The 25,520-nt window shown below is 45.0% G+C and overlaps 2 protein-coding genes across 9 annotated transcripts in view; one reads left to right on the top strand and one right to left on the bottom strand.

Moving 5' to 3' along the window:
- Positions 1–366: 366 nt before the first annotated feature.
- LOC138736191 (AP-1 complex subunit mu) lies at positions 367–25,193 on the bottom strand. Of its 2 annotated transcripts, XM_069885287.1 has the most exons (9): positions 25,096–25,161; positions 17,115–17,275; positions 15,298–15,469; positions 10,946–11,083; positions 10,719–10,804; positions 9,166–9,299; positions 6,707–6,914; positions 6,422–6,566; positions 367–1,274 (listed from the first exon to the last, which is right to left on the bottom strand). In XM_069885287.1, exons 3-9 carry the CDS (start codon positions 15,395–15,397, stop codon positions 1,174–1,176), a joined length of 912 nt encoding a protein of 303 aa, XP_069741388.1. In that variant the 5' UTR covers positions 15,398–15,469; positions 17,115–17,275; positions 25,096–25,161; the 3' UTR covers positions 367–1,173. The 2 variants fall into 2 exon arrangements, with proteins under 2 accessions (XP_069741388.1, XP_069741387.1); XM_069885286.1 differs by lacking the exon at positions 17,115–17,275 and having other exon boundaries at positions 25,096–25,193.
- LOC138736190 (adenosine kinase-like) overlaps positions 15,876–25,520 on the top strand; it is a 113,575-nt gene continuing 103,930 nt past the window's right edge. For 4 of the 7 annotated variants that reach the window (XM_069885281.1, XM_069885279.1, XM_069885280.1 and 1 more), the window contains exon 1: positions 15,884–16,149. In XM_069885281.1, coding sequence (XP_069741382.1) covers positions 15,899–16,149 — 251 coding nt within the window. In that variant the 5' untranslated portion in view covers positions 15,884–15,898. Of the gene's footprint in view, positions 16,150–16,780; positions 16,928–24,461; positions 24,610–25,520 lie in introns of those variants that run through there. The other 3 variants (XR_011340136.1, XM_069885285.1, XM_069885283.1) reach the window with 3 other exon arrangements.

The following is a 25,520-nucleotide window of genomic DNA, read 5'->3' as shown; positions in this document are numbered from 1 at the left end:
GAGAGATGGATAAAATGAAAGTTTGTGGAGTTGTAATTTTTTATCTGAAAGTCAAAAGAGCATTTGTTGAAATACAGCAGCAAAGGGATAAGATTAAACTAGGGATCGTGACAGCTTAGAGAGAGTTAGCGGTTCCCGGATAATGAAATATCTGTTTGCTAATAAAAAGCTCAATCTACAATTTTGTTTTCCATTGTTAGTTCAAAAGGCTGGAAGTAAAACTTCAGTGAGAAAATTAAACCATAGTTACAATTTTTGTGACAAAATTTTAAATTTATAAATGTAATAATGCTAATACTACTGTGCAATAATTAAACTCTTCATTTACAACAGTATGATTGATGTGACCATTTTAGATTTGTCAAATAGATTCAAGATCCCTTTTATTTTCATGTAATAATACAAAAAATGTAATATACATAGGATACTTTTGCCTGCCCTAAAGGCAGAGGCACAATTAGTATAGCAGTTTGAAATTTCTGACGCAGTTTGAAATTTCCAACGTGAAAGTCTTATTGTTCTTGCTTTTTAAACCACCTCATAATACTTTGCAAGACTCTAGTTTAAAATATTAAAAATATAGGGTCTGAGCTGAGGAATAGAGAGAGTTAATTGGCTGCATTGAAAGTTATTTCTGACCCTGCTCCCTGCACTATCCCGCTGTGATACCGATCTAACTTTGGTAAGTCTCGTGGGCAATATCACAAAAATCTACATTAGACAAATTTTCTTAAATAAATGATGTTTACTTATTGCCAATAAAGATCCGTTTTATACATCCCTTTTATAGAACTGGAACGTATTACACTGAAGGACACTGTAATGAACAGTGGTTTTTGAACTTGCTTGGAATATATTAACCTTGTTATACAGGGTTTTGGAAAACAGACAAAGTATTTAAATTTACTTGCACTAGTTAATTAAGAGTTAGAACAAATGAATGAAGAATGTTGGCCCTTTAGAAAAGGTTGCAATCAAATCCCTTCAAATAAACTGGTTCCACATTTCAATAATCATTAGGTGATTAAGGCAGTTAATAAGTCCAGTGGGATCATTCCCTTTGTCTTGCATTTCACTTTGATTCAAAAATATTGTAAATTTTCAAAAATAATTGAGTTTCTTGATTGAATACCTGATTTCAGGACAATATTGTGTCTTTTATTTTTTCATCCCTCATGTCCTGACCTGAAATTTTCCTGCTTTGGTGACATATTTCACACCTTTAAATGGTTTGTATCTTTCTCTGTACATGTCCAATCGATTCACTTTCAAACCTGGGAGAGAAGCCAATGAAGATGTGAAGTTCACAAATTGTTTGAATCGTTAATTCCAAGTACCCTTTCTTTAAGATGAGTGAACAGGCAATACTAATCTTGCAATTGAACATTATAACTACACGATCAACTACTGCAAAGTGTGCAGCTTATTAACATTTGTGACTACGATCTACTTGACATTTGAGAATCATCAGGTGTTTTAAGTTAAAGACACCTGTCTTTAGAACAGTACAGGCCCTTCACCCATGACATTGTGCTGACCTGAATAAACCACCTTCATAATTATTCCCTCTCAGTCCATACCCTTTTTTTACATTAATCTGCCTTTCTCAGACTATCAAATGTCCTTATTGTATCTGCCTCAACCTCACCAGCCAAAATATCCATCACTCTCTCTAAATAAATAAATAACATTAAAGATAAAAAACTGACCTCTATCTCCCCAAAATTTTCCTGAGGAAAAGGTGCTGCCTGACCAAGATCTATGTCCCTCATAATCTTTAAAACCTCTATTAAGTCAGCTCTCATCCTCCATTACTCTGAAGAGAAAAATCCTAGCCACAGATGATGCTGTAGCCTTGTTGTTTCACTCCATCCTAGCCCACGTGGAGAACGGTGTTTAATACAATCATTCCTCAGAGGCTAGAGAAGTTGTCATTGCTGGGACAACACCACTCTCTATATCTAGATCCTCGACCTCCTAATGGAAAGACCATAGCTTGTCTGGGTTGGTACCAGAACATTGTGTGCCCAGCCCGCTCCTGTTTACGCTACTGACCCATGACTGAATCGCCAGATCCAGCTCCAACAGGGTCATCAAGTTTGCAGATGATACAACAGCCGTTGGCCTCATCAGCAACAATGAGTACAGAGAAGGTGGAAAATCTCATGAAATGGTGCAGGAGTAACAACCTGGTCTTGTCTCAACGTGGACAAGACGAAGGAGATGATTGTAGACTTCAGGAGGATCAGGAATTACCACCCTCCATTACAGATAAACAACTCTGTGAGAGAGTGGAGAGCACCAAGTTCCTGGGAGTCCATTTAACTGGTGACCTCTTGTGGACACTCAACATCGATTGCACGTCAATCGAGAGTGTCCTGGCCGGCTGCATCACAGTGTGGGTATGGTTGCTGCAGAGAAATGTATTGGAGGTCAATCCACAGGACCATGAGAGTGGTAGAGAGAATCACTGGGGTCTCCCTCCCTCACTAAGGCACCACCAGGCCGAGGAACAGGTTCTTCCCACGGGCAGTGAGAACGTTGAACGACCAGAGGAACCACTCACACTAACCATCCAAGACTCTCATATATACAAATCAAAATTTATTTTTATAGATAGAATTCTTGTCCTGCATATGTATTATTTGTCTGAATGTGTGTTATGTCTGGTTGCATGTCTGCATATTTTTGCACCAAGGACCAGAGAACACAGTTTTGTCAGATTGTACTTGTCCATACAGATGACAATAACTTTACCATCTTCCCAGGTGTATTTCTGGAGTTCCATCTACAACTTCCCCTTCCAACTCTGCAGCATGTGAATATTTTCCTTTGTAGCCTACAGCAATTCTCTGTGCTATCCACAACACCCATTTAACATGCACATAATATGCATATTTTACAAACTAGGTCCCTCCACCCCGTGCTTTATATGCACGTGTGCATTATGCAAGAATATTTTTACATGTTGAAGGAACATGCACAATTAATAGTGGCCGTGGGAAAGACCCAATTTATAGTGAGCGTGGGAAATTTTGGTCTTGGGAATATCTCTTTGTACTGAATGCCATGGTACTGCTTTAAACAGGACTTTCTGGCTGGGGTGCACCTTATCAATATTAATTGCCCAGACCCATCCCTGAGGAAGGAAATTAACATATCCAGTGCCTCTGATTTGAGACAACAGAATTAAAATCCTGCTTAACTCTGAAACTTTTTGATCTATTTAGGCCATTTCACGTCAGGCCTCCATCTTGACACCAGCTAAGGAGCGGATGGAAAAATGGGAGCTTTCAGACAGCAGCCCTAAAAGGCTGCTCCAGTGTCCCATTTATATCCAGAGGCACCTCGTAGCATCCTCCGAATTCGACGAAGGTGGGGTGACTGATGCTGTTGCGCCACCCGTCATAAATACGTGGCAGAGCAATGTCCATCTTCCCTATCCATAATTGCCCATGCAGTTGAAACCACTCTATGGTTCCCAGAACAGGGCCTTTACTCTGCCACGTTTTGAGCCGCAGAAAGCAGCCCCGAAGGCTGAAGCGGACCGGTGTGACTGTCCCAGCCTGCACCGACTGCCGTGATGATTCCCGCCGACCTCCCTCTGACAGCTTCTGCCACCCCTGACTCGAAGGGAGAGGGGTGAGTGGGGAGATGGGTCACGGGCTGACGGCATCATCAGCCCGCCCCTAAACAGCCGCTTAGCGTGGCTGTACTTTCAGATCGATCGGCGGAGGGCTGCACTGTGGAGATCATCCCTCACGGAGAGGGGTTGGAATATGTGGCTCAGAGACTACCTCCGCACATTCAGAAAGGGTGATCATGCATTTTGGCGGAGTTTCTCTGCCTTTACATCTCAACTTTTGGGCTATTTGAAATGGCCTACTAATTGATTCCTATCCAAACCTTGTTAATGTGTTGCAGCGGGATATCATCTCTGGATGTGCAGTTGATTGGGTGTTAATTGTAGGAGATTAACTCTGGCAGTTCCACAGTGGTTTTGTCTCGTCCCATTTAAATGCAAATTGATTTTGCAATCGGAATGTAGAATAATACACACACACACACACACACACACACACACACACACACACGTGGTGTATGCATGTGCATGTTATACGAAAATATTTTGTGCATTACTGTAATGGAAGATTTAAACCGTGTTTTTTTACTTTTGCAGTCTTTGCTTCTGCAAGGCTGAGAACCTGCTTGTTTTTTAGAATCAGCAGACATAATCTAATTTACACCATGAGGTCCAGGATGCATATTTAGTAGACGCACCTAAATTCCACCATGGGGCCCAGGGATGCATATGAATCAGTAGACATTATCCAATTTCCACCATGAGAGATGCATTTTTGGTCGCAGACTGTCAGACCTTAATTAAATCATTTGTTCAAAGAGATAAGATCTGAAGTAAACAACTTTTGGGTAATATAAGCCATGGTCCCACTGCTGAAGTTTGAGACTCTCCAAGAGGTGGCAACATCTCTCAGCAAGAAGAACTTTAAGAGTCCAGCTAACGTCCCAGTCGAGGGAGGTGGAGAAGCTGCAACTGGCGCCCCGACAACCTACTACAAATGTGCAGTCATTGCCTCACTTCGGCAGTTGGGACCAGTCCAGGCATTGATAAGTATAATTGGGAAGGGCTTGCATATTGTAGTGTGAATTCAGCTTTAGATTTAGTAATAAACATTTGTATAATCTGAACTGCTCTCGGTGTGTGTGTCTATTTTCTTTCGGTAGCTCAAACACTGTGACCAATCTAAAACAAACAAAATGAGAGGTATAAGTTTACCCAAGACAACTACACAAGTGAAAATACTGTAATCTGCAAGCTTATGAACCCACCCCTCCACTTCCACAAACAAATAATTTATAAAGATCACAAAGAGCAGGGATCCCAGAACAAATCTCATTAGTCACTGATCTGCAGAGTCCAGAACACACTCCATCTCCTACCACCTTCAACCAATTCAGTCTTCACGCAACCAACTACCATGGATCCCATACCTCATGACTTGGTGAGTCTACCATGGGGAATCTTATCAAAAGTATTACTGGTATCCATACATTCCACATCCACCACTCTATCATCAATCTGTTTCATCAGTTCCTCAAAAAACTCAACTAGATCTGTGAGGCACAATCTGCCCCTCAAAGCCATATTCAGATGTCATCTCTGCAAGCATCCTCTCCAATATTTGCCTATCACTGACATAAAATGCAAGTCAGGTCAATCCAATGTACAATAAAGTGTTGCTGAGAAAAATATTTTCCACTGCTGCAACACAAGCTGATAAAATCGGTGATTAATTTGCTCCAAATCAATTCTGTGACCTTTATCAGTAAAACACGTCCACTTCATGAGAACACAGGCATTTGCAACTCCTGTACATAGTGCAAGTATTGTTCAATTTATAAAGTTCCTAAAAATAAATTGAAACTTGGAAATTGCAGATCATTTTACCTTTAAGAACTCCAATTCTCAAACTTCGATATTACCGAAGTCGACTTCACTAGTGCACTGGATGCATATAGCTGACCGTGATCCCTCTACTCCAAGATCTTTCACCTGGTGCAAACTGCAGCTTTCTTCCATCTCTATCACATTTTTCCCCAATCAGTGTTTTTAAGGCAAACTTTTCTACTTCCTCATATTTTTCACATTATTTCTTTCTAAAACTTTTGGAATGAATTCTCAACCCGAGAGTGATGTGTAATTAAGCTCTGGCCTTGAAGTTAAAGATGGCATCACACCTTTAAGGGTGGCACAGATAGCACAGCAGTTAGCACAACGCCATTGCAGCGCCAGTGACCAGGATCGAATCCCGCGCTGTCTATACATCTGCGGACTTTGTACGTCCTCCCTGTGTTATGTGTGGGTTTCCTTTGGGCGCTCTGGTTTCCTCCTACTTTTCATTGGGGCATTTGGGTGGCACGGCACTGCGAACCAGAAAGGTCTGTTATCCTGCTGTGTGTTTAAATTTTAATTGTTCTGGAAAATTTAGGCATAAAACCTTGTTCATTTGTGTTATTTTATGGGTAAGAATGTTTGGGTGGCACAGTTGGTGCAGTGGTTAGCACAACCGGGGTTCGAATCCCGTGCTGTCTGTAAGGAGTTTGTCAGTTCTCCCCGTGTCTGCATAGGTTTTCCCCAGGGGCTCTGGTTTCCTCCCACCATTTGAAATGTACCAGGGTTGTAGGTTTATTGAGTGTTAATTGGGCAGCTTGGACTCGGGTTGAAATGGCCTGTTACCGTGCTGTATGTCTAAATTTAAATTTTATTACAAACCAATTAATATGATTTGTTTTGTAACCCATGCAACATTAGTGTATAAATATGTAATCTAAAACAGTTAAATGATTGTGTAATCATTTTGCTAGAATTGTGCTTACGTTTCATGCACATTTTGCTCACCTGATACAGCAAGTTGTTGGATCCGAAACTGAATATTGAGTGTTGGATTCTCTTCAGGTTTTGCTTCCCCAGACTGCAGGTTAATCAATCCCTTAAGAGTTGGTAATTTAGGCAAGATAATTTTTCCAATGTCCCAGATTAGCACCTGAGAATGAAAGGGCCACAGATTCGCATCAAAACATAATCTTGAAACTTCCTTGTCGTTAACATCAAGTCAAAATGTCTTCTCAGAAATTGTTCTTTCACCTTGCTAATGTTGGAGTAAATAAATACAATGTGACTTACCTTGGTGACTGGATCAAATGTGGAATTGCCCTGTGCTGCAGTAAGGGTCATGTTGAGCACCACTTTGGGCATGTGGATAATTACTAGAATGTTCTCCACCACCTTTCCCATGGTCTGTTTGGGCCCGATTGTTATATCAAACCATCCTGTGGATCCATCATCTCTGAAGTTGATATTATGTTTTATATAAACCGGTATTGCCACCAGGCTGAAAACACAAATCTTTGAGTATATTGCCTGGTATGGATGTTAACATTTTGTGCAGAGAAAACAAACCGGCCTGCAGAATTAACAAAAAGCACAGCACATCCGAATTGTTTTTTGAACTGCTGGAGGAACTTGGAGGGTCAGTCAGCTTGGATGGATAGAAGTGACCAGTCAATATTTTGGGTCAGGTTGCTTTAAACATACGTCAGCGGATGCGACAGTATCTGAATCTTTAAAAATGTCGCTCCAAACCAGGGGTCATCTTAGGCACTGGTTAAAATCTGAATTTGAAAAACAAAGTCTCAGTGCTGTCGGCTCTGTACAGGCATTGAATGGCCTTTAAAGGTGCTGACAGTGGTTTATTTGGAAATATGCAAATAAAATTTGAACCTTTACTGGGCAATTGGCATTTAAAATATTGTGACAGCGACACTCCACTGATTAGTGGGATGGTTGGTAAAGGACAAAGTCTTGGGATAGTCTTATACAGAGAGTATAGCTCAAAACCTACATTTTAGGTGGAAATTTGGGTCTCGCCTTGTACAGAGTCATCTTACAAGCCAGCATATACAGTGTATGAAGTGGGAAACAAGCTGAGGAGGACCCGGGGTAATAGGGTTTTGGTCAGGTGGTGTGAGAGGTTGGGCGACAGGTGAAGAGAGAGAGAGAAAGATCACCATGAAGAGGTGGTGGCAGAGAATGTAAGTACAGGAGTGAGCAATGAAGAGATGTAAACAGTGGATCCAGATTGAGCTGGGGTTCCTACAATAGGAAAAATCCATTTAATTCTATTGTTTTCAGGCTGTGAAGGAGGAATAAGATTTGTTGTTCCTCGGGTTTGTTTGTTGGCCTCATCTTGACAATGGATGAGGGCAAGGACAGTATGGTACGTCCGTGTAGGAAAGGTTGGCTACAGGAAGTTCGTTTGGAACTGCAAAGGGAGGGCACGTGTTTGGCAAAGGGGTCACCCAAACTGCATTTGGTTTCACCAGTGTAGAGATCACACTGACTTCACCAAATGCAGATTAAATTGGTCGACGTGCATGTAAAGCTCTGCCTCAATTGAAAGTTTTGCACTTTCTGCCATGACACCAGGAAGCACTTTTGGGGTTGAAGGATGGGTTGGGAGGGAAGGATGAACATGGAATTCTTAGAGAAACATTTCCCTGTGAAAAGTGGATTGGGCTGGAGAAGATATGGTGGGTGGATCACACTGAAGTGGGTGGAAGCGTCGAAGTATAATGTGTCAGCTGGTGGAGTGGAAACTAGGGATAGAATTATTTTTAGACTTACTTCATGACAACGGGTCATTCTGGTTCACGAGCCCGTGCTGCCAAAAATACATCCATTAACCTACAACCCCCGTATGTTTTGAACAGTGGAAGGAAAGCAGGGAATGCACAAACTCCTGACAGACAGGGCCGAATTTGGACATTTAAGAAAAATTTGGACAGGTACATGGATGGGATGGACATGAATGGATATGGTTTGGGTGCAGGTCAGTGGCAGAAGTACAAGTGAGAGGAAAGGGGGATCCACGTTTATCAAAAAAGAGAACATCTTGGATGTCCTGGAGTAGAAGGCATCCACATGTGGCAGAGGAATTAAGAGACTAACTCTAACCCTACCTTAAACCCTCAATCTCTCCTCATAGGCTCGTCCCCTCATGACTGGAATCATACTGATAAATCTTTGTTGCACTGCCTCAAAAGCCAATATTACCTTTGTTCATGCAAGACCAGAATTTCACGCAATATTCCAGGTGCTTCCTCACCGGTCCCCTGTACAGTTGCAGCAGAACCTTCTTACTCAGCATTGTACTTTCTATGCCGAACTCTTGCCCACTCATTTAACATAAATGTACCTCTCTGCAGACTCTGTCCTCCACATAATTTGCTTTACCACTCAATTTAATGTTATCCTCAAACAGATGTGGGGCTCTTGGTCCTCTCCTCCAAATACATGTGAGCCCAGACTAATTTCTATAGTTGCCTTACTGTTTCTTCCTTATCAATAGCTTCAGGCATTTTCCTGGCCATGGATGTTAGACTAACTAGCTTACAGTTTAGCTGCCTTTTGTCTTGCCGTCTTCCAATCTGCTGGGACCTCCCTCGAGTCCTGAGAATTATTTGGGAATGATAAGGAAAACCAAAGAATGCCAATCTGTCAATTTCTCTGGGATAATGCATCATCAATTGAACAAAAAAAAAACCTACTTACTAAAATTAAGGACAATTTAAAAGTTATCTTACTTTTGTGAGTTGATATGATAAGACATTAAACGGAAATTTCCATCTGGAGGAATAAATGACAGAACTCGCTCGGATTCCCATCGTTTGAAACGAACACATGGATGAAAGCTAACGTCATCAAGCAATCTTGGGTTCTGCAGTTGGTGACAATTGAATATTGTAAAACATTTTAAAGATTAGTATATGTACATTTGCTTCCTTTCATTTGTATTCATACTGTGTAATTCTTGCACATAAATTCTTATTTGGCTCTCTTCCAGGGAAGGCGAGGGCCTCCATAAGATGGGTTGAACCTGAACTGGTGGTGGACCAACATCAGGGAGGTTCACTAGTACTACTGGGAATGCAAGGGCACAGGAACCTGAGTTACAAGGGAGCAAGTGGAGGCCAGATGCTAGGGCAAGCAACCTAAAAGGAAGATGGGATGGGGCAGGTGAATAGCCACAGTGTGGCTGAGGGGGGTTGTGTGGCTGCAAGGACAGGATGAGCAGCTCGTTGTTCCTGGATTTTGTTGTTTTAGACAGGATCGAGAAGGTTTGCAGTGGGATCTTGACCAGCTGGAAAAATGAGCTGCAAGTTGGCAGATGAAATTTAATGCAGACAAGTGTGAGGTGATCCACTTTGGAAGGACCAACCAAGGTAGGACAATACACAGTGAGCACCGAGTACAGTTGAATACAGATATAAAATCCCTGATAATGGTGTCTCAGATAGATGGGGTATAAAGAAAGTTTTTTGGTCCATTATCTTCTTAAATCAAAGTATTCTGTGTACTAGTTGGGATTTAAAGGTGAAGTTGTACAAGTCCTTGATAAAACCAAATTTGGAATTTTGTCCAAGTTTTGGTAACCCTACTACAAAAAAGGTATCAATAAGATTAAAAGAGTGCAGAGATTTACAAGGACTTTGACAAGACTTGAGAAGCTGAGTTTACAGTTAAATAGATTAGGACTTTATTCCCAAGAGTATCAAAGAATCAGGGGAAATTTGATAGAGGTATGCAAAATTATCAGGGGTATAGATCGAGTAAATGCAGGCAGGCTTTTTCCACCGAGGTTCGTGAGAAACAAACCAGAAGCCACGGGCTAAGGGTGAAATATTTAAAGGGAGCAGTAGGGAAATACTTCTTAAGGCAGAGAGTGGTGAAAGAGTGGAACGAGCTACCAGCTAAAGTGTGAATGTGGCCTCAATTTTGACATTCAGGGAAAATTTGGACAGCTCCGTGGATGGGAGGCTGTGGGTGAATAGATTCTCAGCAGGATGATAGTTCAGCACAGACTAGGTGGCCAAATGACCTTTTTCTGTGCTGTAGGGTTCCATGGTCTATAATACTTATGTCCTAAAATTCTAAGAGTGTTTAAAAAGTTTCTAGATTGACACATGAACATGAAGGGACATCTACAAAGTACAAATAGCAGATGTTTAGTTCAATTTGAGCACCTTTCTCTGCACAGACATGTGGGCCAAAGGGCCTGTTCCTGTCCTCTACTCTTCTATACTACATGTTCAAAATTAGAAGTCATTCCAAAGAAGTGGACAAGTACTTTATTTACCAAGAAGGAGAGAGTGAGGTCTGGCATTCCAGTTAATTTAATGCAAGCGTCAATAACACCCTGTATTTCAGCGAAGACTGTTGATCCTAGTGCAAAAAGAATAATTCTATCAAAACTAAAGTCACTTAAAATGTAGTTTCTATAAACAATGTTTTAGAATCTAAATCCAGTTGAATGATTGGTTCTTTAGTAACAGCCTCAGAAGCAACACATTACAAAATAGTTACCTGATTTATCAATGATGGCATCAATTTCTTCTGTAACATCAAAATAAGCTTCATTATTTGTGTACTTGACTCCGACTCTCCGCCACGGGATGTTGGACAGTTGACCAGTAGGAAGCTGATCTCCAACATTACTGCTCCCTAACAGATTAAAATAACAACATCTTTAATGTTGTTCAAGTCTTACTAAGGTTATTATTGTATTGGAGGTCATTCTACAAAGGTAAAAATGGAAATTCATATTTTCCAAATTGATCAAAAAGTTGAAGATGTTTCCTGTTCTTGCCAATTATGTTAAAATAATCAGCATGAATAAATCTGTGGAAAGCAGTTAAAGCATCTTTCAAATACTTTAATGATCTCAAATGCAAACCGCAACCAAATACATAATATCTAATGCTTGGCTTGCTGCTTTCACCAGTCCTGACCAATAATCAGCGATGACAATCTCAGTGCTAAAACTAACATAAGATTTCAGGTTTATTGTCATACATGACATCACATACAACCCTGAGATTCATTTGTTTCTTGTGGGCACAGCAGAATTACCACTAATTGGTAGTGCAAAACATAAACAGTACACAGTGTAAAACATGGAAACAAACTGTGCAATACAGAGAGAACAAAAGTACACAAGTAAGAGTCCTGAAATGAGTCCCTGACTGTTGTTGAGGAGTCTAATTGTGGAAGGGTAGTAGCTGTTCCTAAACCTGCGAGTCTGTGGCACTGATACCTCTTTCCTGATGGCAGCAGCGAGAACAGAATGTGTGTTGGGTGGTGTGGGTCTTTGATGATTGCTGCTGGTCTCCGACAGCAGCACTCCCTGAAGATGTTCTCAAGAGTGAGGAGGGTTTTGTCTGTGATGTCCTGGGCTGTGTCTACTACCTATTGGAGGGCTTTACGCTCAAGGGTATTGGTGAACTCTTCTCCATTAACAATGGCGTGAAGCAAAGCTGCGTTCTCGCACCAACCCTCTTTTCAATCTTCTTCAGCATGATGCTGAACCAAGCCATGAAAGACCTCAACAATGAAGACGCTGTTTACATCCGGTACCGCACGGATGGCAGTCTCTTCAATCTGACGCGCCTGCAAGCTCACACCAAGACACAAGAGCAACTTGTCCGTGAACTACTCTTTGCAGACAATGCCGCTTTAGTTGCCCATTAAGAGCCAGCTCTTCAGCACATGACGTCCTGTTTTGCGGAAACTGCCAAAATGTTTGGCCTGGAAGTCAGCCTGAAGAAAACTGAGGTCCTCCATCAGCCAGCTCCCCACCATGACTATCAGCCCCCCCACATCTCCATCGGGCACACAAAACTCAAAACGGTCAACCAGTTTACCTATCTCGGCTGCACCATTTCATCAGATGCAAGGATCGACAACGAGATAGACAACAGACTCGCCAAGGCAAATAGTGCCTTTGGAAGACTACACAAAAGAGACTGGAAAAACAACCAACTGAAAAACCTCACAAAGATAAGCGTATACAGAGCCATTGTCATACCCACACTCCTGTTCGGATCCGAATCATGGGTCCTCTACCGGCATCACCTACAGCTCCTAGAACACTTCCACCAGCATTGTCTCCGCTCCATCCTCAACATTCATTGGAGCGACTTCATCCCTAACATCGAAGTACTCGAGATGGCAGAGGCCGACAGCATCGAATCCACGCTGCTGAAGATCCAACTGCGCTGGGTGGGTCACGTCTCCAGAATGGAGGACCAACGCCTTCCCAAGATCGTGTTATATGGCGAGCTTTCCACTGGCCATCGTGTCAGAGGTGCACCAAAGAAGAGGTACAAGGAATGCCTAAAGAAATCTCTTGGTGCCTGCCACATTGACCACCGCCAGTGGGCTGATATCGCCTCAAACCATGCATCTTGGCGCCTCACAGTTCGGCAGGCAGCAACCTCCTTTGAAGAAGACCGCAGAGCCCACCTCACTGACAAAAGACAAAGGAGGAAAAACCCAACACCCAACCCCAACCAACAAATTTTCCCCTGCAACCGTGTCTGCCTGTCCCGCATCGGACTTGTCAGCCACAAACGAGCCTGCAGCTGACGTGGACATTTACCCCCTCCATAAATCTTCGTCCGTGAAGCCAAGCCAAAGATTGGTGTTTCCATAGCAGGCAATAAATGCAGCCGGTCAACACACTTTCCACCACACCTCTATAGGTTTCTGATGTCACACCAAACCTCCGCAAACTCCTGAGGAAGTTGAGGAGCTGACATGATTTCTTCACGATGGCATTAGCATGTTGGCTCCATGAAAGATCCTCCAACATAGTGACTCCCAAGAACTTAAATGTTCTCACCCTCCCCACCTCTGATCCCCCCAATGATCACTGGATTGTATACTTTTGGCTTTCCTTTCCTGAAGTCAACAATTAGCTCCTTAATTTTGGTAACATTGAGTGAAGGTTATTGTTGGTGCATCATTCAGGCAAGTTTTCAATCTCCGTCCTGTATGCTGACCCAGCCCCTTCCTTTATACAACCCGCTACAGTGGTATCGTGGGCAAATTTGTTGATGGTATTAAAAGTAAAATAAGGGTACACAGGTTGTTATTCTCATTGTATGTTCAATGCCACATGTTCCTTTTAGTACTGAAAGACTTAATATTATGCAACATCAAACGTAGAACCTATGGTCCGACACAATTACATCAGCAAAGGAGGAGGCCAACTCGCCCACTAGCCCGTGATGCCCTTGGGAATTTAGTCAGGTATGTCACCAAATTATATCTCGTCAAGTAAATGTTCACATACATTTTGAAATATATTTTCAAAAATCTGCAATACTCGAAAAGTCTGTGAGGGGATTCTATTTCCAATCTGTGATCTCTGGTAAAGTTTGTCGATCTTGCCATGCAAGTGTCAAGTTTCAGTTTATTGTTGCATCTACTGAGGTTCAGAGAGAAAGTCTATTTTGTGTGTCCCTCCAGTCAACCCATCCAGAGTATAACTGCAAAAACACTGTACAAAGTGAGGAGTTACAGAGAGAGATCAGTTCAGACAAAAAGCAACATTATTTTACTGGCGGAAGGTTTGTCAGGAGTCCTATAACAGCGGTGGGGGGGGGGGGGGGTGGAAGAGGAGGAACCTGTCCCAAATCTAGTGGTGCATATTTTCAAAAGCAAATGCATCTTCTGGCTGATGGAAGGGGGAGAAGTGTGTAGGATGTATTTTTTTATATATATTTTTCTGAGACAACAGGAAGTGTGGATGTAATTAATGATGGGTTTGTGCGATAGTCTGAGCTAATTTCGCAACTATAATGCAAATAAATTAGAGCACTGCAATGGGATAAATGGGAGTTGAGCCAAGGTCGCATCGGATCATGTTCAGTGCCAAAAAACTCCATCTTGGATGAGGTGAATGGTCACTCTATTTTCCCGGGTTGGGAAATCTAATTTAAGGTGAGAAGGGAAAGATTTTTCTACAAAGAGGGTTGAGTGAGCAATCAGAAGAGACAATACAATTACAATGTTCAAAAGGCAATCGGTCAGGTGCATGGATGGTATAGACAACACTTACCTTATTCTAATATGTCCTAATTTCATCTTCCAAAGCATAAGCTATACCCCAAATTTTAATCCAACAAATCAAACTCTGGCTGTTACTTTATGTAGTTTTAATTCATTGATAAAACTGATAAACATTTGGCATAGCTTTGCATAATGACTTTTAACGATGAGTAACAAAGAATTTACTGTATAATGATACAAAAGATTTATAAATCGTATATAAAGATACAAAAACTTTAAAGAGATAATACACAAAGGTATTTGAAGAGACAAAAATTTCTCATGCTCAAGCTTCCTTTACAATAATAAGCAAAGCCGTTAGTCTCCTTAAAGAGACAGGCTCAAAATTAACTAGGAGTTAAAAAAACACAGATGGGAAGAGTTGAGAGGGATATTGCCAAAAGCAGGGAAATGGGTGGAGCTCAAGTCGGCAACTTGCCTGGCATGGATAAGATGAATTTTATTGTTGACAAGAAGACAAAAGAGACTGGGGATGCTGTGATCCAAAACTGAAAGAACTAAGCAGTTTACACAGCGTCTTTGGAGGTAGAAGCAGTCTGCCAACATTTTGAGTTGAAATGCTGCATCAGAATGAATTTTATACAAAATAAGTACTTATTTGGGCGTAAACAAGAAGTACTGGAGGAATTCCACAGGTCATGTAGCACCCGTGTTAAATGAAAGGGACTTGAGGTTTCGAGCCTGAGCCATCTTCAGGCTGCGACAAGGAAGACTAAACACGAACTATCAACATTTTAACTTTGAAGGATCCAATTTTTGTGGAAAAAGTACAATTTTGATCAAGAAGAATAATTAATTCCTACCTGTTATAGAGTTAACAACTGAGCGAAGAATAGTTGGTGGTTTAATCAATTCTTTTAAAATATTGGACTCGGTAGCTAATGGAAACCCGTTGTCCAACATCTCTTCTAGGAGTTCATACACGATCACAACATTATCTTTAATCGATGCCTCTGAGCATTCTCCAAAATAATCCTGAAAAACAACGATACATTTGTTTGAGCAGTGCCATGTCGTGGGATTAAAAAAAAGATCTGAGGGTTCAATATGGTCTAAGTATTTATCTGCATATCACAGATTTATTGTCAGAGAACATGCATGACATCACGTACAACCCTGAGATTCTTTTTTCCCTGCAGGTGAGGCAGAATCAGCACTTATTGCTTGTGCAACAAAAGAACTGTCAACACATAACGAATGTAAACAAACTGTGTTATACAGAGAGAATTTAAAAGAATGAATAAAGTGCACAAGTGCGAGCCCTGAAACGTGTCCCTTGCTGAGCGTGTGGTTGAGGATGGTGGAGGGGGAGCAGCTGTTCCTCAACCTGTTGGCCTGATGGGCGAGAACAGAAAATCAAGTTGCAGAATTGGTTAAATTTATGATGGAAACCCCGTGGCTGAAATGCATGTGTGGCTTGGTGAAACGCGTTTGATTCAAGCCCCTCCAGATGGAGCGCGGACCGTGGCCCACACCAACCTGCAGTGTTTCTGCCACCCGATGCAGGAACTCGATGACAAACAGCGGGGGCACCTCGGCCTGGATGACGGCCACGAAGGAGATGCCGTGGCGGTGGGTGCTGACCAGGTAGTGGTGCGGGGTGGCCAGCACCGGCGCCACGTTCTCGGGCTGCCCGGCCTTCAGCTGCGCCTCCAGTAAGTATCCGCAGACGGAGCGGCTCACCACGCTCCTCCAGTGTTTCTCCAGGAACACGGCGCCGCCGCCGTTCATCAGGAACAGGCTGTGAATCATCGTCGGTCGCTTCTTCCCGGCTTCGCTTCCCCCCTCCCCCTCTCCCCCCCCCCCGGCTTCTCCCGGTTCCGCTTCCCCCCCACCCCCACCCCGGCTTCGCTTCTTCTCCCGGACCCGCTTCCCCCCCACCCCCACCCCGGCTTCGCTTCTTCTCCCGGACCCGCTTCCCCCCCACCCCCACCCCGGCTTCGCTTCTTCTCCCGGTTCCGCTTCCCCCCCACCCCCACCCCGGCTTCGCTTCTTCTCCCGGACACGCTTCCCCCCCACCCCCACCCCGGCTTCGCTTCTTCTCCCGGACCCGCTTCCCCCCCTCCCCCCCGGCTTCTCCCGGCACCGCTTCACCCCCCCCCCCACCCCACCCCACCCCGGCTCCGCTTCTCCCCCCCCCCGGCTTCTCCCGGCTCCGCTTCTTCCCCCCCCCCCCCCCGGCTTCTCCCGGCTCCGCTTCTTCCCCCCCCCCCCCCCCGGCTTCTCCCGGCTCCGCGACTCCCTCGCCCGAGAACGCGCACTCGCCTCAGCCTGGGACCGCGCGCTCCCGAGTCCCCTCCCCCTGGAACACTTTTCCTGGTGGTGGCGGAGGCCGGGACGTGGGGGTGTTTCAGGCGCACGGATGGTTACGGGGTCGGGAGGATGTATGGATTGGCACAAGATCGAGGGCCTGTACTGCGCTGTAAGTGAGGTGTAAGTAATTTTGTCTTTTAAACTGTTCATTCCCAATTCAGGGATATAGTTAGACATTGGAAGAAAGAGTCTTAAGCAACTGGAAAACTCGCATATCCAGCATCTAACAATCAGTTGGGTTCTAGGGGTTTTACTGGATCTTTATTTAAGGTGAATGGTACTTGGTATTTAGGTTCGGCCTACTCACTTCTGTGCAAAGCAGCAGGTATGGATGGAATCATTTCCCCCACCCCAGAGGTCTGGAAGGCTGGCGGCAAAACTCTGGATGCCAAATTGCATGAGTTTTTCATGCTCTGCTGGGACCAAGGAAAGCTGCCTCAGGACCTTCCTGATGCCATCATCATCACCCTGTACAAAAACAAAGGCGAGAAATCAGACTGCTCAAACTTCAGGGGAATCACGCTGCTCTCCATTGCAGGCAAAATCTTCGCTAGGATTCTCCTTAATAGACTAATACCTTGTGTCGCCGAAAATGTCCTCCCAGAATCACAGTGTGGCTTTCGCGCAAACAGAGGAACTACTGACATCGTCTTTGCCCTCAGACAGCTCCAAGAAAAGTGCAGAGAGCAAAACAAAGGACTCTACATCACCTTTGTTGACCTCACCAAAGCCTTCGACACCGTGAGCAGTAAAGGGCTTTGGCAAACACTAGAGCGCCTCGGGTGCCCCCCCCCCCCCCCCCAAGTTCCTCAACATGGTTATCCAACTGCACGAAAACCAACAAGGTCGGGTCAGATACAGCAATGAGCTCTCCGAACCCTTCTCCATTGACAATGGCGTGAAGGAAGGCTGCGTCCTCGAACCAACCCTCTTTTCAATATTCTTCAGCATGATGCTAAAACAAGGCATGAAAGACCTCAACAATGAAGACGCTGTTTACATCCGGTACCGCATGGATGGCAGTCTCTTCAATCTGAGGCGCCTGCAAGCTCACACCAAGACACAAGACAAACTTGTCCGTGAACTACTCTTTGCAGACGATGCCGCTTTAGTTGCCCATTCAGAGCCAGGTCTCCAGCGCATGACGTCCTGTTTTGCGGAAACTGCCAAAATGTTTGGCCTGGAAGTCAGCCTGAAGAAAACTGAGGTCCCCACCATGACTACCAGCCCCCCCCCCACATCTCCATCGGGCACACAGAACTCAAAACGGTCAACCAGTTTACCTACCTTGGCTGCACCATTTCATCTGATGCAAGGATCGACAACGAGATAGACGACAGACTCGCCAAGGCAAATAGCGCCTTTGGAAGACTACACAAAAGAGTCTGGAAAAACAACCACCTGAAGAAACACACAAAGATCAGTGTGTACAGAGCCGTTGTGATACCCACGCTCCTGTTCGGCGCCGAATCATGGGTCCTCTATGGGCATCACCTACGGCTCCTAGAACGCTTCCATCAGCGCTGTCTTCGCTCCATCCTCAACATTCATTGGAGTGACTTCATCACCAACATCGAAGTACTTGAGCTGGCAGAGTCCGCAAGCATCAAATCCATGCTGCTGAAGACCCAACTGCGCTGGGTGGGTCACGTCTCCAGAATGGATGACCATCGCCTTCCCAAGATCATGTTACATGGCGAGCTCTCCACTGGCCACCGAGACAGAAGTGCACCAAAGAAGAGGTACAAGGACTGTTTAAAGAAATCTCTTGGTGCCTGCCACATTGACCACCGCCAGTGGGCTGATATCGCCTCCAACCGTGTATCTTGGTGCCTCACAGTTCGGCGGGCAGCAACCTCCTTTGAAGAAGACGGCAGAGCCCACCTCACTGACAAAGGAGGTAAAACCCAACCCCAACCAACCAATTTTCCCTTGCAACCGCTGCAACCGTGCCTGCCTGTCCCGCATCGGACTTGTCAGCCACAAACGAGCCTGCAGCTGACGTGGACTTTTACCCCCTCCATAAATCTTCGTCCGCGAAGCCAAGCCAAAGAGAACACTCACTTCTGTGCAATCACAACAAAAATACCTATTTGTAAACTTCAGCCCAATTAGAAAGCCATTTGCTGCCTTATCAGACTCTTGTGTCTCAAAGAACCAGAATCACAAGATTGTTCTCAGGTCTAGTAAATGAATGAATGACAACCTCTCTGAGGAATATTATCAAAGTGGAAGCTGTAGACTTGAGTATGTAGGATCCAAAGCATATTAGGGAGAAGGGAAAGTTTTGATATGGAAGGGAACATCTGTATGTGAAACTGGCATACCTCAGGGCTGTGTGCACAGCCCTCTCCTATTCACAACAATAAACCACCTCATCGCTAGATCCAGCACCAACAGTGACATCAAGTTTGCAGATGACACAACAGTCATTGGCCTCATCAGCAACAACGATGAGTCGCTCTACAGAGAAGAGGTGGAAAATATCGGGATATGCTGCAAGAATAACAACCTGAGTCTCAATGTGGACAAGACAAGGGAGATGATCGTGGACTTCAGGAGGACCATGAATGACCACCCTCCACTACAGATCAACAATCTAGTGGAGAGCACCAAGTTCTTTAGAGTTCACTTAACCAGTGATCTATCGTGGACACTTAACATCTCCTCACTTGTCAGGAAGGGGCAACACTTCCTGAGAAGACTGAGGCGGGCAAGGCTACTGACCACCAGGAGCTCTCCTGTAGATGGTAGGCATCTTGAAAGAGTCGTGGCAGGCTGCATCACATCAAGGTACGGTTGATGCAGAATGGATTGGAGGTCAATCCACAGGACCATAAGAGTAGCAGAGAAGATTACTGGAGTCTCCCCCCACCCCCAACATTGATATGATCTACCAGGATTGTTGTTTGAAGAGGGAATGCACAAATCATTGAGAACCCCTTCCACCCTGCACACAGCGTCATCAGCTGCCCCCATCGGGGAAGAGATATATAAGGAATATCAGAGCCAGCACCACCAGGCTGGGGAACAGCTTCTTCCTATGGGCAGTGAGAATGTTGAACAACCAAAGGAACTGCACACAGTAATCCTCTGAGACTCTCATATTTACAAAACAATATTTATGTACTTGAATATATGAATACTTGTCCTTCTAATTTATTGTTTGTCTGTATGTGTGTCTGTGTGTTTTGAACCGAGGACCAGAGAAAGCTGTTCCATCAGATTGTACTTGTACAATCAGATGACAATAGACTTGACTAGTATATTTTGGATGGAATATATAGGTTGGCACAACATCGAGGGCCGAAGGGACTGCATTGCATTGTAATATTCTATGTTCTCTCTCCTTTAGAACATGAGAATGTACAGCACAGATAAAGATATGTCAGTTCATGTGTCTGTGCTGAACAACATGCCCAAGTTAAACTAAAACTCTTCTTTCTGCACTTGATACATGTTGGAGTGAAACATGAAAGTCTGCAGATCCTGTGATGGTAGTAAAAACATGCTATGAGACCAGCTGAGTTCCTCCAGCATTTCTGTGTGTTTTTGCCTGATACATATTCCTCCAGTCTCCACACATTCAAGTGTCTATGTAAAACCTTCTGCTATACTACTATCCACCACTGCAGGGGACAGCCAGTTCCTCGCACTTGCACTCTTTGTGTCAAACAAACTTGCCCAGCACATCTCCCTTCAACTACTGCTATCTCCCAACCTTGCCTTAAATGCATGTCCTGTAGTATGTGATTTTTTTTAATCCTGGGTAAAATGGAGGGCTCACCTGCAGAGGCAATGGGAGTTCAAATCACAAATAAGAAAGTTGCAATCGCTCTTAGTGGTTGATAGTGTTAGTTCCCCCCACCCTCATAACTGCTAAGAGTAGTTGTGATAAAGGCTCAACAATGGCTCTACTTTCTAATAACTGGGGAAATTTAGCATGTTCTCAAATAGTCTATTGAACTGCTTCAAGTGTACTGTTCTTTTAAGTTTAAAAAAAAATTAGACATACAGCACAGTAACATGCCCTTTTGGTCCACAAGCCTGTGCTGGCCAATTACACCCAATTAATCGGTATGTTTTGAAGGGTGGGAGGAAACTGGAGCCCCAGGGAAAACCCACATAAACACAGGGAGAATGTACAAACTCCTTATAGACAGCGTGGGATTTGAACCCAGGTCCCAATTGCTGGCGCTGTAACAGCGTTGTGCTAACCACTGCACCAAACATGGTGCCCTAATGAATGTCCACTGACTAGTTGTATCATACCCTAGTTTGGAAACTTGAATGCTCAGGAATGCAGAAGGTTGCAGAATGTCACAAACCTATCCAAGTCCATCTCTGGGACTGATCTCCTCTCCATGAAGACATTTATCTGAAATATTGGCTCAATAAGGCAGCCAATATCATGAAAGATTCCAATCACTCGGGTGATCTAGGAATTCTGGTACATAATTCCCTGAAAGTGGAGTCATATGTAGATAGGGGGGGGGGGGTGAGAAGAAAGCTTTTGGTATGTTGGCTTTCATAAATCAAGAGTGTTGGGATGTCATGTTGAAGTTGTATAAAGCATTGGTGAGGCCAAATTTGGAATATTGTGTGCGGTTTTGGTCGCCGAATTATAGGAAGGATTTAAACAGAATAGATAGAGTGCAGAGGAGATTTACAAGAATGCTGTCAGGGTTTCATGGTTTGAGTTCCGGGGAAGGTTGTGCAGCGACCCATCAACCAAGTAAAGCGTGAGATTGAAATGGAACTTTAATCAACCAAGAAACCTAACACAGCCTTGCCTCTCGCCGGGAAGGTCAGAAGTATTCAATAGGCGATTGCACACAAAACTCAAATCGGGCACCATTTCATCGGATGCAAGGATCGACAACGAGATAGACAACAGATTCGCCAAGGCAAATAGCACCTTTGGAATACTACACAAAAGAGTCTGGAAAAACAACCAACTGAAAAACCTCACAAAGATTAGCGTATACAGAGCCGTTGTCATACCCACACTCCTGTTCGGCTCCGAATCATGGGTCCTTTACTGGCATCACCTACGGCTCCTAGAACGCTTCCACCAGCATTGTCTCCGCTCCATCCTCAACATTCATTGGAGCGACTTCATCTCCAACATCGAAGTACTCGAGATGGCAGAGGCCGACAGCATCAAATCCACGCTGCTGAAGATCAAACTGCGCTGGGTAGGTCACGTCTCCAGAATGGAGGACCATCGCCTTCCCAAGATCGTGTTACATGGCGAGCTCTCCACTGGCCACCGAGACAGAAGTGCACCAAAGAAGAGGTACAAGGATTGTTTAAAGAAATCTCTTGGTGCCTGCCACATTGACCACCGCCAGTGGGCTGATATCGCCTCAAACCATGCATCTTGGCGCCTCACAGTTCGGCGGGCAGCAACCTCCTTTACAGAAGACCGCAGAGCCCACCTCACTGTCAAAAGACAAAGGAGGAAAAACCCAACACCCAACCCCAACCAACCAATTTTCCCTTGCAACCGCTGCAACCGTGTCTGTCTGTCCCGCATCGAACTTGTCAGCCACAAACGAGCCTGCAGCGGACGTGGACATTACCCCTCCATAAATCTTCGACCGCGAAGCCAAGCCTATATAGTGAGTGGCCACTGGTGACACCATGTGGCCACGTGATGAAATGGCAAGTATCCACATCATCACAGGTTGACATTCTGCGACTTTATTCCCTGGAGCTTAGAAGATTGAGAGGTGATTTGAAAGGTATTTAAAATTGTGAGGGGGATGGATAGAATCAATGTGGACAGGCTTTTTCCATGGAGAGTGGGGGAGATTCAAACAAGAGGAGAAGGATTGAGATTGAAGGGGGGAAAGTAGAGAGGGAAGATGAGGGGGAATTTCTTCCCTCAGAGGGTGGTGGGCGTGTGGAATAAGCTTCCGGCCAAAGTGGTTGAGATGGGATCAATTTTAATATTAAGAAGGAAAAGTTGGATAGGTGTTATAGATGAGATTTAACGAGGGTTATGGGCCAGTTGCAGGTCAATTGGCCTAGGTAGGAGACGGCTGAATCTGGCCTGCTGTAATTGTCACAACCTCTTCTTGCTATTACCTTCAGGCAGAAGGTACAGAAGCCTGAATTCCATTTCCTCTGAGTTCAATGGCAGTTTTTCTTCCACAACAGCATCAGGCTGTTGAATCTCTGCATACAACCTTAAACCGAACCATAAGTTTCAAGATTCCTTTATTGTCATGCTACTGTCATGAAAATAATGCAGTTTTGTGTAATATTGCATGTTCTCAGATTTCAGACATAATTTTACATGAAATTACCTTCTATAAGGCAAAGAGTTCTCATTGGTGTTGTCTAGAGGCCCTTACTGTAAGAGAGAAAGGGAAGCAAAAGAGAGTCCCTTCAGAGGCGCTGAGTGTCCGTGGATTCACCTCCAGCGCCCTCTGCAGCCGCACAGACTCCTGATCAATCCTTCAGCAACCTGAACTCCAGATCCAAACCTCTGATAGGATCAGGAAGCCCTCAGTGCCCTCAGGCACGTTTGGGAGCCAGGGAATAATTCTGGGAAGCATCAAAATATCTCTCTGCAACATTGAAACGTCACTTTCTTTGCACTAACTGTAACAGAATATTAATCTATGCTTTTACATTCATTATTTATTTTCCTGTCAATACATTGTGGTAATTTAATGGATACTATTGTCCTTGTGGTTGTAGCAAGAAAGAATTTTGGTCAAGTAAAATGCAAAAAATAGACACTGACTGTAGTAAAAACACAATGCTGGAGAATCTCAGCATGTCAAACAGTGTCCAAGAAAAATATATAACTGTGGTGAATGTCTGCCAAGCTGCCTGTCTCCCCTCTGGCGAGCCTTGCTGTACTAGCATTGGGTGTGTATTATCTCTACTGTTAAGGACACTCCCCTTGGATATAACTGTATATGCATCTAGGTGTGGACAAAATGCTGGCAGGTGCCCAAACTGGATATTGGTCTGGCTAAACTTTGTACTTATATTTAAATTTAGGCATACAGCCTATTTACATCCAATTAACCTACAACCCCTGTACATTTTGAATGGTGGGAGGAAACTGGAGTTTCCGGACGAGACCCTCGAAGGGGAGAACATACAAATTCCTTTCAAAGTCTCTGTTGAACATCTCTTTTGTCCTCCAACAGTGTATGACTGCAGCAAACTATTATGCCGGCCTGGACTGTGGGTTGAAATCTTAGGAGGATTTGATACCACATCCTATTAATTGGAGACATCTAATATAACACAGGCGTGATGTACTTTGACAGGGAATGGGAAGAATGGCAAAGTTATAGTGAGTGTGTAGAAACAAAGAGGCAGAGACCCCTTCAAGGCGGCAGAGTGGAAGAAGCCCTTCCAGCCGATGAGCCCCAGTTTGCACCCAATTAACCTGCACCTCGGGTGCGAGGAAACCGAAGCCCCGCGGAAAACCCATGCAAACATGGGGAGAAAGTACAGACAGGGACTGGATTCGAACCCTGCTCCCGATCTCCGGCGGTGGAACCACTCCCCCCGACATCTGGAGCAAGGTCACAGGGCCGCGCCTATCCTCCGGGGACGCGCCTCCCACATCTCCCCAACCCAACCCCCCGGGGCCGCTGCGCGCCCGTCTCCGGCTCCGCCCCATCGTTAGCGGGCATGGGCACGTCACCGTCGGCGAGCACGTACGTCACTGGCTCCGCCCCCACGTCGCGAGCACGCGGCCGGACCACATCAATGGCGGCGGACGAAGCGCAGCCGGCGAAAAAGGCCAAGCTTGAAGATGAGCCGCTCGGGTAAAACTAAAGCAGGCTCCCTCGCACCCGACACCGGCCCGGGGCTGCGCGGGGAAGGCCGGGTCCACCGGCCCTCGGCTGCGCGGGGAAGGCCGGGTCCACCGGCCCGGGGCTGCGCTGGGAAGGCCGGGTCCACCGGCCCTCGGCTGCGCGGGGAAGGCCGGGTCCACCGGCCCGGGGCTGCGCGGGGAAGGCCGGGTCCACCGGCCCTCGGCTGCGCGGGGAAGGCCGGGTCCACCGGCCCGGGGCTGCGCTGGGAAGGCCGGGTCCACCGGCCCTCGGCTGCGCGGGGAAGGCCGGGTCCACCGGCCCGGGGCTGCGCGGGGAAGGCCGGGTCCACCGGCCCTCGGCTGCGCGGGGAAGGCCGGGTCCACCGGCCCGGGGCTGCGCTGGGAAGGCCGGGTCCACGTGCCCGGGTTTGGGCTAAAGCCCAGCAAGTTACTCCCGCTGCACTGAAGGTCGGAACATCATCAAAAGTCCACAAACCATCAACAGGCTTCCCAGTCTCTGTGGGAACTCCGACCCTTCGCCCACTCTCGCAGAGTGGTTTCTCAGGCGAAAATGTGCAGTTAGTTTTGTGGTTGACAAATTGGAGCCAAATACTGGCCAAAGTCATCATTTCACAATTATTGTTATCACTTTTATCAAAGAAATGGATGCTCTAAGTCTAAAGGGTAGCTTTTACTCAGTTATTACTGCACATGCCCTGATGGATTGTAGAATAATGCTGATCCAGTATAAATTAATTTTTCATCTCAGATTTCCATGATAGGGATCGTCAGTAACACTTTTAACTTTGGCAATTTACAGATTTATTATCTATAGTTTTCAAAATTGGACACAAAATGAAAGGCATGATTATTGTGGTGTAGATCATGGTACAGATAGTTGCTTTGCTTTCCTGAACTGAA

Source organism: Narcine bancroftii, chromosome 6 (assembly GCF_036971445.1).
Source record: "Narcine bancroftii isolate sNarBan1 chromosome 6, sNarBan1.hap1, whole genome shotgun sequence".
Classification (NCBI taxonomy): domain Eukaryota; kingdom Metazoa; phylum Chordata; class Chondrichthyes; order Torpediniformes; family Narcinidae; genus Narcine; species Narcine bancroftii.
Note: the sequence above shows the minus strand (reverse complement) of the source record. Positions and strands in the feature narration are given on the sequence as shown.